This window comes from Emydura macquarii, unplaced genomic scaffold, assembly GCF_026122565.2.
Source record: "Emydura macquarii macquarii isolate MOO-44397 ecotype Brisbane River unplaced genomic scaffold, CSIRO-AGI_Emac_v2 contig_3477, whole genome shotgun sequence".
NCBI classification, from domain to species: domain Eukaryota; kingdom Metazoa; phylum Chordata; order Testudines; family Chelidae; genus Emydura; species Emydura macquarii.
This window is the reverse complement of record NW_027133614.1, coordinates 8,104,719-8,120,057: the sequence shown is the minus strand read 5'-3', so window position 1 is coordinate 8,120,057 and position 15,339 is coordinate 8,104,719. Positions and strand designations below refer to the sequence as shown.

The following is a 15,339-nucleotide window of genomic DNA, read 5'->3' as shown; positions in this document are numbered from 1 at the left end:
AAAAAGATTATTTGCTTTCATCAAGTAGTAGCCAACAAATTCTTTGCAGTGACCACTAATCAGCACGGGTTAGCCTTAAATTCATTAGCTTTTAAATATTTTGCTATTGAAAAGACTAATGAGCGTTCATTAGCATGGTTAGTAAACCGAGCAATCATATGAAACAGCTAGACAGGGTCCATGTATACTGTAAGAACCACTTTTCAGGGGACCTGGTTTCATATTTGTCTCCTGATGTTAAAACATGGCCGGACAGAACAAGGCTGTAGCATAGTTCCAGGACACACTAAAACAGGATTTTAGTCTATAAAAACTAGACTGTGTCCAGAGACAACTGAGCGTCTATACTGTGCTGCACAGCCCATGGCCTGTCCAATCTTGCTTTAACTATACCATAACACGTCTGTGATGTAAACATAAAAAATGGGCATTGCTGGGGCATAGCACAGACAAGCTCTTAAAGTGAAGCTATGTTGTATGCTTTTCTGCATACATCTGAAAATGAAGCAAAAAGGGGTAAAGAGACCATTAGTCATATAGCCAATTACTGATATTAGTGCTGCTTGAATCACTCATCTACTAAGCAGCAGGCTACCGAAGGGGTGGCATAATCTGCCATAGCTTCACTAATGGACTAATGGTGAGCATGTCTCATCCACTTTATCAGCAACGGCATCACCCCCTCCTAAATCTTTTGGGGGTGATTGTACTGTAAGAAAAGTTGCTTCTTGTCACAAAATAATGGACAGAGTCCATACTTTTCCACAGCTGAATGGTAAAAATAAGTCATGATTGTAGTTTAAAATAGCCGAGACACAGGACAATATTTTAATTGTTTCCCTATGGGAAATAATAAAAGTTTGGTTTTTTTTAAATAAAATAGTAGTAATCTTTAGTAATATTCAACTGTTGGTTTCAAACCATCTAAAAAGAAGCCTGCAATACACAGGACATACATATAGCCAATTTCACAGAGAAAACTTGTAACCAACTGAGAAAAAACATGAAATCAGATTTTCTCACAGAATCATGGCCTTGACTGTAAGTAATGCTAACCACCTACTAAATGAAGAGATAAATGGAATATATTATTTTGAAGATGCACTTGTGTAAATACACCATGAAATGAATTTCCAGAATGTTAGGCCAAACGAACAGTAGCAATGGAGGACTGAAGTTTTACATTTTACCAAGGGCATTGCAGTATCAGAACAGATAAACCAAGAATGAGAAGGATCCATTTAAAAAGACACCTAGAATAATGATGGGAACACTGACATTTATTTACAACGCCCAAGTCTTGAATGGGGAAGTAAGAGTAGCTAGATGTTAAGGTGATGAAATGTGCCTAGGTTTCCCACCCTCCCCCCACCTCCGCTTCCCAAGAAATAGGATTTGTGTCCCAATCCTGCAGCCCTTACTTAAGCAAGTAGGCTAACTTTCAGCACACAATACACAGTATACATCCATGAGCTATAAATGTAACTTAAAAGTGTGTATTGCAGATTTCTCCTTCCACACTACAGACCACTTAGGGATGTTAGAATTTTAAGCCAGTAAGTCAAACATTCAAGTTCAAAGCAGAGGTTGAAATTCCTACTAAGTACTAAGTACAGTCTCCCTTTAATTCACATAAACAACTCTCCTTCACATTAATGGGGGAAGAATGGGAACCTTCAGGAAAGGAAATCTATCTAAATTACAATACCAGATAAAAAAAATCAAGTTAGTCCCACAAGAAATTCATATGGATGACATTAGCCACTTGTATTACCTCTATTCTTGGTTTCTTTGCTTCTGCTAATATTTCATCTGCTGCTCTTTTAACTACAAGAAAAAAAGGTAATTAAAAATGCAGGATTGTGGTGGGCTTTCATAAAATTCATACCAAGATTGCTTAGCAGTGAAATCATACCTTGAGTGGATCGTTGAAGACCAATTTCAAGTGGCGCACTTCTGTCTATACTTGATGATGTTGCTAAGGTTTAAACATAAAATTTGATGTAAGTATCAGAAGATGTGAGCACACAAACCAAACAGCACCACAAAGGTAAAAATATTTTGTAACCTGGAATCAATTCTCTCTGCAAGTTCAGTTACATTTGTAAGAGAAAATTAAAAGAATGGGCCCCGTTTGAAATAAAAGCATGTTTTTCATACATATTACAAAAAGTGAGTAGCCTCAAATTCCAATTTACTAAAAAGATACTGTAAAAAAACTGTGAAGAAAATAGCTGAACACACCATGTGCCTTAGTATTCATCTACAGACATGCTAACATCTTCAAGCACCTCTCTTCTCTGACTACTGGTACCTAGATTTTAATGCTGAAGACCAAACCAATTGCTATGTTGGTAATGAATAAGTGTTAGCATGTAGTATATCATATTTGAGCATACTTTAGGACTCAAACCACACAACCTAGTATCCCAGAATTGAGATTGTTACTGAACACTCTGGAAAAAAGTACACACACGTCCCTACCACAGCGCAGCATTAATATATGAAGAAGTTCTCAACTCAGCTGGCACTATTTACGTTATGATAGTTACTAATGACACACAGGGATAGGCGAGTGAAATTTAGAATAATGAGGTGGAAGAATACCTGTTAGGTATTTGAACAGGCCTTATATATTCAAACACATATACAGGTTCACATGTCCCCTCTGATTTCATATCTCCCTCCTCTCCCCAAAAGTGAAGAAATAAAATGCACTTTAGCCACGTTAAAAAGGAAAAACTTCACTCACTTGTTTCCCCATTTAGGTACGCAAGTAGATCTTTTCTGTCAGGTCTTCTTACCACAGGAATGTTTTCAGTCTGAAAAGAATAAGATTTGATATTAGATAGACCACACCCTAAAACATGATGCCTCAGAACAAAACCCAAAATAATCTGATAGGTATAAAGGTTGTGGGGAAGCCGTTTCCTTTAATTAGAAGTTGCTGTTCACAAACAATTTAGTTACCAGATAATTTGTGTAAGATTGTTAGAAATGGAAAGCTGGAGAAAACCTAGTAGACGTGGATTCTAACTTTACGCATAGTGCTTAGTAACTACACAACCACATGCAAGCTGTTTTTGTGGAAAAATGTTGCTAGCAATACATAACAAAAACCAAACCACTAAGTTTCACAATATCTTTTTCCTTTTAAATTGTTCACAAGAAAGATCCTATTTTTCAACACTGTTTCTTTTACAGTAAATGTGTTGAGTATTTGAGTTTAAATTTAGCGTTTGCACATAAAGCAGCACTTCATCAGGGAATGAATTATTTCATAAATGAACAAAGTGAGGAAGGCTTTTTTTTTTTTTTTTTTTAAGCACTTGTCATTGTTCCTGCATGATTAGACAATAAACCATAAGCTAAAATAGGAAGAAGAGAAAAGCATAGTAAGCTTTATCGCCAGCCTACGCAAACCCTTTCAATAACACATTCAAAGAAACAGCTAGCTCCACTTAAATGCATCAAGGTAAGTGTAACACCAACACAATGAACAGGTCAACAGCCAACAGACTGCAATTAGTTTTTAAGCATCCAGCAATGTTCTAGGTACATAACATACATATTAGGTAGCTGCTCGACATTGCTGGATGCATAATTCATTTAGCTGCATCCAAAATTCAAGGTGCACATTCTATTCTCACTTACTTAAAATTAACCAGATAAATCAACAGCAAGATTGGGCATGGCATTTAACATCTTGGCTCCTTTCTGGGGTCATCTATGCCACGTCAAGTACAATTCTGGTTGATAGGTTTATTTCTAAATCTGTTAGAATTTCAGACTAGCCTATTATTTTAGCCACCTGAGCTCCAATTTACATCATAGTAATTAGCTACTATTTGGATTTAGGTAGTGCATTTGCCTACAATAGTCTTATGATTATGTATGTAATTGGAGTACAAAATAAACTAAATTACCTTCAAGTAAAGTCTACTAGATGGAAACACTTTGAAGGTAAGCAAATGCTTAGCCTAAAAATCTTTACAGTATCCCTTTCAGTTCAGTTAGTTTGTCACAAACACAGAATATCTGGAAAAACATTGAAGCTATTGCCACTGAAGAGCACATATCTGATCCTACATTTTTGCAGGGTCAGCCTTTCCCGTTTTCATTTCAAGTTAAGAAACAGCATTTATATTTCTCCTACTAATTCAACTGCTGTTCAAAATGAAACCTTAAAGATGCTTTAAGTAAAAGATATCTTCAAAAGGGCAAAAGTAAGAAAGTAGCTATGTACAAACATTCGTGTTAATCTGGTTCTTTAGATGTACTAAATAGAAATCTTTTGAAAAGATAAATGACCGTATGTGCCCCAAAGCCCTTGTTTTGATAGTTTTAAATACCAGGGTTTAAACTATCACTAAGCACACATAGCAGGGATGCTATGCTTCAAATGAAACACAGATTAATGAACCAATAAAACATCCTTGTCATGTCTTTCTGTTAGTTTTGCCATTGACTTATGAACAAAAGAATGCTTTTTAAAGTCTGCTCAAATATACCAAAGAATTCCTAGCTGAAAGAGTAAGAAAGGCAAAATCTTTTTTCTCTCCTGTTTTCAAACTTACAAATAAGTAGTAATAGATTATTTTACATTTAACTCCCTCTTCCCACATGAATTCAGAATAGCAGAGGCACTTTCAAATGCACACATTTTTCCAAAGGATGTATCTGCTCAGTTACCATAACCAGCATTGCTTCAGATTAACACACAATCTTTTACTATTATGACTACTTTTCCCTATGATTTTGTAAGGTTCTCTCTTAAATTCTCTTCTTTCCAAAGAATGTCAAAGTGCACTTTAAGTCCAGTACTCAGTATGTTACATATTATAATTACAATGAAAGTGACTCGGTTTCTTTCTACTCATTCAATAAAACAAACTAAGAGCAAGTTAATCTAAAGACCTGAGACACAAGGTACGTGAGAGGTTGGTGAAAAAGACAAGCTTTTGAGCTACAAAAAGCTCTTCTTCAGGTCAAAGATTTTAGTCAGTTTCAATATTTCAGACTAACTAGAGACACTAACAGCATACAAAATATTGTACTAACTTGGATTAACCTTGATGTTTATGAAACATCCAAGAAAGAAGAAATAGGTCACAAAGTGATTTACTTGTACTGTCAATACTGAAGTATTAAAATACTGATAAATCCACAAGATGATAGCCTTTTTCAGCAATATAGTAATGATGTTGAAATATTTTCTATGTGCTCTTTAGTAGCCCTGTATTGTTTTCACTCCTGTTACTCTGATCTGGGTTAGCAAGTGCTTTTTATGAAAAAAACTTCTTTAAGGAGCATGTGTGAACAGGCTATAAACAACTTACCTCTTACAGTTGAAAAAGTATACAACACATTATGGGAAGAACTAAGAGCAGTAAAATTAGTTTGCACAAATTTAGTCTGGAGTGGGCATTTTGTCAGAAAATGGTGGTGATGTTTCATTATAAAAATGCAGATGGTTTCAATTTTTCAGAGGAAAGGAGACTATTACCGAACATTCCTTTGTACCTAAAATTACAGCGTGACTATACCAACCAACCACACTTCCAGGTAGGTGAGTTGTGAAAACAATAATGCAAGTCACTGAAAGCTGTGCTTATGAAAGTTATGTTTTTACTGTTCATGATTAAAACTACACTATATCATGTTGTTTGCCAAATAACTCTCAAGAAACAGCTTAGTATTTATCAGTACGTTAGTTAATGCCATAATACTTTGATAGAGATTTTTAACTATTCCCCTAATTTCCTGAAAATACTAACATGAACACTCAAAACTTTTAGCTGTTAAGCATGCACCCTCCAACGTTATCAAAGAACAAAGTTACATTTGGTCTACTTACTGCAGCACGCCGGACATAAACAGGATGTGAAAGGTGCACATTATTCAGCAGGAACAATATAGAATCCAAAGTGTAGTATTCCCTGGGCTGGCCCTCTTTCCCTGTCCTGTAACATCAAGAAACAGATTTTATTTACAACCATATTTCCCTCACATACATACTCCTTATGAATCTCATTTGTTATATCAAGCTATTTTCAAAAAAGATTGAAAAGCCACTGATCATGCCGACAAATTTGAGTACAACAGATATTTTATCAATGGATCACCACATACCTACAGCTTCTACATGGAATGGATTCAAAACTCCAAAAGCAGCCAGAATAATTAGGTGCAAGAGAACAGGCCAGCTAATGAAGGTATATTGAAGTCAAGAATTGGAATATAAGACCTAACATTTGTTTTTCTTTTAAACAGTTTTGAAAGACAAACCACGACTTCATGTTTATTCCTCTGATCTTCAAAAGAGCTGCACTAATTTATTCAGACTCTTAGGGACGGGGGTGGGGAGATTTTCAACATCCATTGGGAAATAACTTACAGTGTTCCCAAGATATCATGAAAGACACTTCACTGTAAAATCTATGATAGTGACGAGCTCAGAGACTTCACAAACTAAGTGTATTCTAAGCATTTGAGGTGCAAGAGAGTCTGGATACGAGCAAAATTTTATCAAGGGATTCTCACAAGGAACATAACAGCAAGCTATTCAGAAGGTAAAACAGTAAGATGGAAATAGATTTACAAAATTATACTGAACTCCCAGATTGCTGGTGTCAGACAGTGTCATTTTTCAGCAACAGAGCTGTCCAAAACACAAAGAGCTCAGCCTGATCTTCAAAGTAATGTCTCCTTTGCAGAAGTATAAACCACTTTTCCAGCATATCTCAGAAAACCTAAATAGCTATTTCTGTGCCTCGTGACCAACTATTAGCCATGAAACTAGCACCTAGTAGAAATCCCTCCCCGCCCAGAAATGACAAGCTTATTCGCTTGTAAGTGGGGGGCATAAGACATCACCATCTGCAGAATTTTAGCTTACTGAGCCTTTATGCTTTAAAGATCATCTACCAAATATGAACCAAGTATAAATGGATATAGTACTAGTAGTAGTGATCCCAATACTGCGGACACCTGTCCTCTACAGGTGCTTTGACTGTTGCTTTACTAACCAACAGTAGAGTGAAATTAACCAGACTGGTCAGTTTCAGTTATACTATCCAGAACCACAGATCCTCAGCCAAACTATCAAAAATCATGTCACTGAGGAGGGAAGTAGAAGAGAGAGAGAGGGGTGTATAGCTTCAAATCAGTTAGATACATACTAGCCAAAAGCTGGTTTTAAAACTAGAACCCACAAAGCCAGGGTTTGGGGTCAGCACGCGGGTAGAAATCTCAGCAACCTGCCATCCCCAGAAGTTGATAAAGGTGAGAGGGAGGGAACAGGCCCAAGTCATCGCCCCTCCATCTCTCTCTATCACTGGCTAGTAGGTGTCTAGAAAATGTCTTGAACCCTGTAAGTAATGAAAGCTCCTCCTTCACTTAGCATCATTTAGCATGTCGTCATCCACAACAGATACCTGGTTTGTGCAATAGTGCTAGCACATTTTTTTTTAAATCATTTTAGATGGTCTCACTTCAGAGCAAGTCCTTGTTTCTTTGAACTACTATGTGATCAGGCAAAATAACCAATAATTTGAGTTTGAGTATGCAATTGATCAATAAAAAGACAAAAAACTGCTGATTCTTTATTACTACTCTGGCTCAGGATGTGGTATTACAAAGCCACATTCTGATAGGCTATTTTGATGATCTAACAGCCATCAGCAACTCACAACAGTGCACTTCAAGTACTTCATTGGTTAAACCCCTAGAAAAAATTCCTACTCCCATCATGGGTGAGGGGAAAGGTAATAGGGAGCAAGGACACTACGATAAGGCACACTACCGGGAGGTGGGAGAAAAGAGACAGTTAGGTAAGATGGTGAGAAGCTGAAGACGGAAAACCAGTCTAAACAGCACTTAGTGGGAAGTGCAAAACTGATACTGAAGCAGCAGTTTTCAGTCTTTTAGACACTTCAGACTCACTTTGTGGCACAAAAGTCAAATGGGAGCTTCTTCAATAAGCATATTATATAAACGAAAAATAATCTGAAAGGGGCTATTGGGTCATAAGCTGCTGCTGAAAGGGCAAGTCAAAATAATAAACGGACCTTGAGAGGAAAAAACAGCTAAATAAATATACTCAAAAACAGTGCACAAAAGCAATGTATAACTTTCCATGCTCTTATCACTCATCCTTTTTTAGAGGCACAACTTTTCATAGTAGAATGACATTATATAAATCCCACAATGATTTTTTTCAAAACATTTTCTTATATGAACAGAAATTAGCCACCCCAGGGTGTACTTGGGCAATTGAAGGCATTTGGCCCCAAGTCTTACAATGCATCTACGTGGTTTAACAACAGCCTACTACCACCTCAAGAAACCATGAGAGGGTGTGCAACTGAATACATGCCAAGACTTTAAAATTTACATTTCTTTTATAGGCAGTCCCTTTGAAAGTCAGTTCTTCTCCTTGCTTACATGTTAAGATCTAAACTGTAGCTTGCTGCAGTTGATACCACAAACATCCAAACCAGGACAAGGACTAATGCAGTCTCCTACTTTTGGTGTTAGTAATGTCATGGAGTGTTTCAAAAGAAACAAAATATTCTGAATTTAGGCCTGCACAAATAGAATACTTTTCATTTCACCTTGTGTGTTTCTCCATTTACATGTAACTCCAGATTAACAATTTAATTCTATACTGGTAAAATAGAATATTTGCATTAAGCAAGAGCAAAAATTTTTTTGTTTTTTAAACCAGACACTTGTATTTCCAGTTCATCCATTTACCCTCAATCCATAGATGCTAGGAGTTTATTAATCCACCAGACTATCTTCTATTCTCTTTCACACTGGAAGATGTGAAAGATATTGATTTTTGCTGCTGTAAAAACTTCTCTCTCATGCACAAAAGAAGCAACAACATGGACAGCTCCATTACCTCAAGGGAAGGATATATCTTCAGAAACACGCACATACAAAATAAACATGTACACTGTCCATCACACAAATTACAGCAACAATGAACTAGTTGTTCACTATTCACTAACCTCTCAACCCTAGAGATTGTCCCTTCTGCTTGGTTAACAGATTTCCTTAAGGTCTTTCTCTGGATCTACTTGTCTGCCCCTTGACTCTTTGCTTGCCTTTCAGGAGCAACAAACAGCAAATCACAGGCCAAGAAACAACTCTCACACTGTTTAACAACCCTGTGAGAGTAATCTATTTAGCAGTGAAAGAATGATAAAAGCAATTTTAAAATTGCCCTATGTCCACTGAAAACAAACTGATGTTAAAAGACAGCTAAAGAAAGGATTTCAGAGCAAATGTAATCCTTTGGAAGTAAAAGCTATTTATCCCCAGAACACATACAGTAGCAATGGAAACTTTCCCGTATGATCTTGATAATATATCTACGTTTAATTCTAGAGGGACTAATTCTAAGGCTCACAGGATAGTTCTGTCTCCATGACCATGCAGTCTTTGACCCTTCTTTCCAGACTGCAGTGAAGGTTGTCAGTTACAATGAAGTGAGGACACACACTACTAGATACCGGACTGAAACCATACACACTATACAGTCAGGCATTAACAACTATGAACAAGGACTAGACTCTATCCAGTGACCTAGCTATAAAAAGCTCTGAATCCTATTACTAATTTTCTAAGCCAGGTGGGTCCCACTCCCCTACAAGAACTGGGTAGTTACATGAATAATTATTTAGTCTAACTTAAGATTTGAAAGATTTATTGGATTTCTTCCACCAAGGCAGATATGAAACAAAGGGAAGGAACACCCACCAGGAAGGTCCAGAAGTAACATGCAACCCTCATATTGCTAGGAAAAAGAAGAAACTGAGATTCTCCTCATGATGCTATCCTTGGACCCTGCTCAAAGCAGCTTCTTTTGAATCAGCCTCCCCTCCTATTCCTTCTGCCTCCCAAAACACTCTTTCCACAAAACCAAAGACTCTTGGTTTTCCCTTCCACACACCCACAGCATCTTGTCCACAGCAAGCACTTCCAAGGACAGGATTAGAATTCAAAACAACCTTGACAAATTGAAGAATTGGTCTGAATTCAACCAAGATGAAACTCAATAAAGACAAGTGCAAATTACTACACTTGAGAAGAAAAAAATGAAATGCAAATTACACAATAGGGAATGACTGGTTAGACAGAGGTACTTCAGAAAAAGGTTAAAGTGGATCATAAATTGAACATGAGTCAACACTGTGGTGTGGTTGTGGAGAAGGCTAATATCACTATGGAGTATATAAACAGGAACAGTATATGTAAGACAAGGGAGGTAATTGTCCTGCTCTGCTCCGCACTGGCGAGGCCTCAGTTGGACTACTGTATCCAGTTTTGGGTGCCACACTATAAGAAAGATGTTGACCAACTGGAGAGAGTCTGGAGGAGAGCAACAAAAGTGATACAAAGTTTAGAAAACTTGATCTGTGAGGAAAGGTTAAAAAAAACTGCATATGTTTAATCTAGAAAAAAATGACTGAGGAGGAACCTGATAAGTCTTCAACATGTTGGTGATCAATTGTTCTCCATGTCCACTGAAGGTAGGACAAGAAGTAATGTGCCTAATCTTTACCAAAGGAGATTTAGCTTAGATATTAGGAAAAACCTTGTACAATAACTCTAATGATAGTTAAACACTGGAAGAGGCTTCTAAGGGAGGTTGGGGAATCCCCATCATTGAAGGCTTCTACAAACTGGTTGGACAAACACCTGTCAGGGATGATCTGGGTTTACTTAGTCCTGCCTCAGAGGAGATGACCTCTCCAGGTCTCTTCCAGCCCTACATCTCTTCGACTCTATGATGTTAGCATCTCTGCTGCCCCATTTAGTTCTGAATAGCAGTAATGAAACTGACCAGAGTCTTGTTAAATGTTATTGGTTGCTATTTGGGAAAGCTCTGAGCAAGAGACACCCCAAAGTTGTCTCCCCGCTTGCTCAATGAGACAGCACCAAATCATTTAACATTTGGAAAGATATTTAAGCAATCACTCCTCTCGCCTTAAATTCTGCCAAAATGGGTAATTCAGTCACCTCCCTCATATAACCAGGAAGTGCTTATACAACTCAAGCAGATTTTTGAACACCCTGGAAGAAGGGTAATAAAGTCACATATTTCAGATTATAAACTGATTACTTGAAAGGGTCAGAAACAAATCCCCAACTCTAACCCCAAATTAACAAGAATGAACAATTAGCTAGTTGCATTGTGGTGGTGATTTTTGCCTTCTTCTAAAAGTTCAGGCCACTGCTGTAAGTAGAATGCTGGACCATTGGTCTGGTCCGGTTGACAAATCTAATGTTTTATCCTAATTCAGGTGATCTTCAATAAAACCCCCAGATCTCAGATGACCAGCTGAAAGATCCTTGAGGGCATGTCTACACTACAAACTTAAGTTGACCTTAACTTAAGTCGACACATAACCACCGCAGTAATTACTATGGTTTTTCACATCCACACTATCCTCCTTTTGTTGGTGGTGCACATCCTCACCAGGAGCGCTTGCACTGATTTAAGAGGGACAATGTGGAGGGCTGAGAGCTCTCAGCTTATGTGGAGCTCCCCACTGGGAGCCCAGCTGCCACCTGGGCTCCAGCTGGTTAGCTCCATAAGGAGTGGGGAGCTGAGAGCCCAGGCAGTAGCTGGGCGCACAGCTGGAGCCTACCACCCACACCAGGGTGACAGTCCAAGCTGGGAGCCTACCAGCCTCTTTTGTCAATTTCAGCCTCAAGCTCAGAGCAGCAGGGGCTCCCAGCTGAAGCTGTGAAATTGACAAGAAAGGCTGGTAGGCTTCCTGCTGTGAAATTGAGCCTGGCAGGATCTCACAGATGGGGCTGTTACCCAAGCTGGGGAACAGGGGCTCCAACTGTGAGCCCAATACCCAGCTGACAGTTGGGGGATGAAAGGGGCAGCTGTGAAACCTGTGGCCAGGCTCAATTTCATAGTATTTCATCAATTTCAGGGCTCCAGCTGTGAGAGACCTGCTGCAGAGTGGAGCTGTGAAACTGACAAGAATGACAGCCAACAGCCAAGAATGACAGCTAACAGTAAGTAAGGCAGTGTCTACACTGACACTGCATCGTCCTAACTACACTGACATAAGCACTACATCTCCCATGGAGGTAGAGTTATTATGTCAATGTAATAGGGCACTTACATCAATAGGAGCAAGGCAGTAGTGTAAACACTGACATAATTAGGTTGACTTAAGCTGCTTTACCTCAAGGTAACTCTGTTGCAGACCAGGCCTGAGAGTGTTATCTCCCCTTTCCCTGCCTATGGAGCTTCTTTGGGAAAATTATTTGTTCCCTTTCATCTCCAGCTTTCTCAACACTTTTGTTTTTGGGAGAAACGGAATGTTTTACTACAATTTAATGACAGTTACTTAAGTCCAACTAAAAAATACAGGTTCTAGGTGGCAGATACTGATTTTCAAGGAGGAAGAAAAAGCAACCCCTTGGCTTTTAGACAATAACTCTGTTGAGCTACGAAATTCATCAGGTACAAAGACTAACATTTTAATAGTTCACTTTAAAAAATAAACACACCCTCTTTCTATCTGGGGAGGTATTTGCATTGTGAATGTACTTGTTTACAGCTTTTGTCTCCCAGAAAAGTTGAGACACAAATTACATTGGTACTACAGCAAGGAGGGGGCCCCAGTAAGGATAGACCTGTACGACCCCCAGACTGCAGAGCTGACTCCAAACTTCTGCTAAGTTCACAGGTGGTCAGATCAGGAGCCTCTAACTGAGCCCAACTGTACTCCCTACCCAAGGAAAAGAGAACACTTTGGAAACAAAGCCTCATGAAAAGGTAAATAAAGTAAGCAAAGACTACTGAAAACTTAGTACCTCCTACTGAAAGGAAACCAACCAAGTGCCAATTATCCTAGAAGGGGTTTTACTACTAATCTTCTAGGTAAGTCAGAAAAAACAACTCTCACCTAAGCCAGTAGGTCCTCATCTATAGGTGCCCTCTTAGAGCAGGAGTTTACAACCCCAACGCGAGAAATGGACACAACCCTCTTGCCAGCTCCGGGGCAGGAGAGAGAGAAATCAGCGTCTCTTCCCTGCGGGAGGCCGGATCGGCTCTCTCGAACCGGCTGAATCTCAGCGCTGGGTGAAGGCAGGCTCCTCCCAAAAGGAAGAAAAGCCACTTCGTCGTTTGACTTGAGATCAAGGCTCTCAGGATGACAGAAAAGCCCCCGGGATCCCCCCCCCCCTCCCAGGGGCACGCACCGCGTTCAGCCCTCCCCGGCATGCTCGGGTCCCTCACGCCCGTCCCCACCCGCGCTTTGCCAGCCAGGACGCGCTCCCTGCTGGACGCTGCACCAGGAAACAAGGGGCCACGTCCAGCCCCGGGAGCCTCCGGAGGAGCAACCAACCACCCACCCACCCACCCAACAAACAAACGGCCGGTCCCGGGGAGGGGGGGGGGGCGGCTCTCAGCACATGGCAGAGCCCGCAGCAGAGACGGGACCCCCGCGGGTCCAAGAGGGAGATCGAGGGGCCGCGCCCCCGCTCAGCCGTAGCAACTCCAGGGCAGCTTTCACCCCCTGCCCGCGGGCGAGGGGGGCACCTGCGGCGGCCGCGCGACTCACCCCCAGATGACATAGTTGGTCTTGACGTTCTTGGGCCAGGAGAACTCGCCGAAGATCACCTCGTCCCCCTTCACCACGATCTCCTTCTTCTGCGTGTTGTACTGCCGCAGCACGCTCAGCACGTCCGCCATCTTCGCGCCGCGCCGCCGGCCCGGGCCCCCCCGCTCCGCCGCCGCCTGAGCCTGAGCCTGGACCCAGACCCAGCCAGCCGCCGCGCGAGGACCCCTCCGCCTCCAGCCGCTAGGGCCCGGCCGGGCTGCCTTCGCCGAACGCCTGAGCGCAACCGCCAGCCGGCTCCGCCCGCCGCCAGGGGAGCACCGCCCACAGGGTCCGTCTGCCCCACCTCCTGCACCGGGCCCTGCCCCCGCCGCTCCTCTTCTCTCCACCCCCGTCCGCCTTTCAGCCTCAGTACTGCTAACCCTACATGTAGAAAATCATGAGTCAGGCTCTCCAGAACTCATCAAATCGGCTTTACCAGCCTGAGACTACCTAAAAATAAGAGATTTTTATTTCCCTGCTGCTTGTCTTTTAGGTGCACGGGGGTTACATTTTGAAGCTTTCTCCACAGCCACGCAGGCTAGAAACTTACTTCTTCTCTAAGCATGAAGGCTGAAATCATCACATGTTCACTTGACTCCAGGAGCTGGGGCTTTAAGGAAAACAATAAGTATCATGTGACTCATGAGAGTTGGCAACACTGCATCCTCCTCTCACCCTGCCCTATAGGCCTGCCTGAATAGGCAGCTCCCTCTGCCTGACCCTGCAGCCTGGGAGCCAATCTCAGGTTTGTATAAGATTGCTCTTAGTCTGGCTAGCTGTAAACTCAGCTCTTGGCTGGGGAGCATGTTCATCTTGTGTTATAGAAGAGCTAAATGTGTAGAGCGAGACCGGAGGAAGGTGGTAGCTTTTACTAGACCAATATCTGTTGAAGAGAGAGACAAGCCCTTCAAGTCTGGTATGTTTGATAGCGCATCCTTGGGTTTCCAACAAGCTGATAACGTAGGCTTTTGTGTCAGCCATGTCAAGCTTGCGGCTTGAGGAACTACAGCAACCAGGATGGAGTTTTAAGATTCTAGGGCCCCTTTTCTGAACCTCTCATAAACTCTTATAAAGTATCTGTTGTAAGAGTATATTCTCAGAGCATACATGAACAAGCACTTCCTGTCTTATGTATCTGGCATACATTGTATCTTTGTATTGCTCAAGCCCAGGGCCTTGTTTGGTGTATTGCAAATGTCCATAGCTGCACATCTAATGAGGCACCACAATTTTCAGGCAACCATGTTCTATCAGTACAGGACTACAAATCTGAACTGCAGCTCCAGAAATACAGGCCTGAACCCAGAAAGCTGAATGAATCAATCACTCAGGCCATGTCTGTGCTACAGGAGCTGCAGCAGCACACTACAATGCCGTAGTTATATCACAGTAGCGTCATACTCTAGACGCACACTACAGTGGTGGAAGGAGTTTTCCCATTGCTGTAGCAACTCCCCAAGTGATGATGGTATGTCAACAGAAGCATTCTTCCATTGATCTAGCCATGTCTACACCAGAGGTTAGGTTGGTATCGCTGCAGCACTCAAAGGTGTGGATTTTTCTCACCCAAGTGCCATAACTAGGTCAACCTAAACTAGGTCTCACTCCAGTAAAGGGAATTAATTCACAAAGCGAAATTACAAAATTAGCAAATTTACTGGTCAACCACTAAAAATAACTGATGAACACTTGAGGCAGT

The 15,339-nt window shown here is 41.0% G+C and overlaps 1 protein-coding gene across 1 annotated transcript in view; it reads right to left on the bottom strand.

Moving 5' to 3' along the window:
• CDC73 (cell division cycle 73) overlaps positions 1 to 13,955 on the bottom strand; it is a 142,257-nt gene extending 128,302 nt beyond the window's left edge. Inside the window, exons 1-5 of the mRNA XM_067535087.1 lie at positions 13,602 to 13,955; positions 5,858 to 5,963; positions 2,753 to 2,822; positions 1,916 to 1,978; positions 1,775 to 1,827 (exon numbers count right to left, since the gene is read on the bottom strand). Coding sequence (XP_067391188.1) covers positions 1,775 to 1,827; positions 1,916 to 1,978; positions 2,753 to 2,822; positions 5,858 to 5,963; positions 13,602 to 13,732 — 423 coding nt within the window. The 5' untranslated portion in view covers positions 13,733 to 13,955. The remainder of the gene's footprint in view (positions 1 to 1,774; positions 1,828 to 1,915; positions 1,979 to 2,752; positions 2,823 to 5,857; positions 5,964 to 13,601) is intronic.
• Positions 13,956 to 15,339: the final 1,384 nt, after the last annotated feature.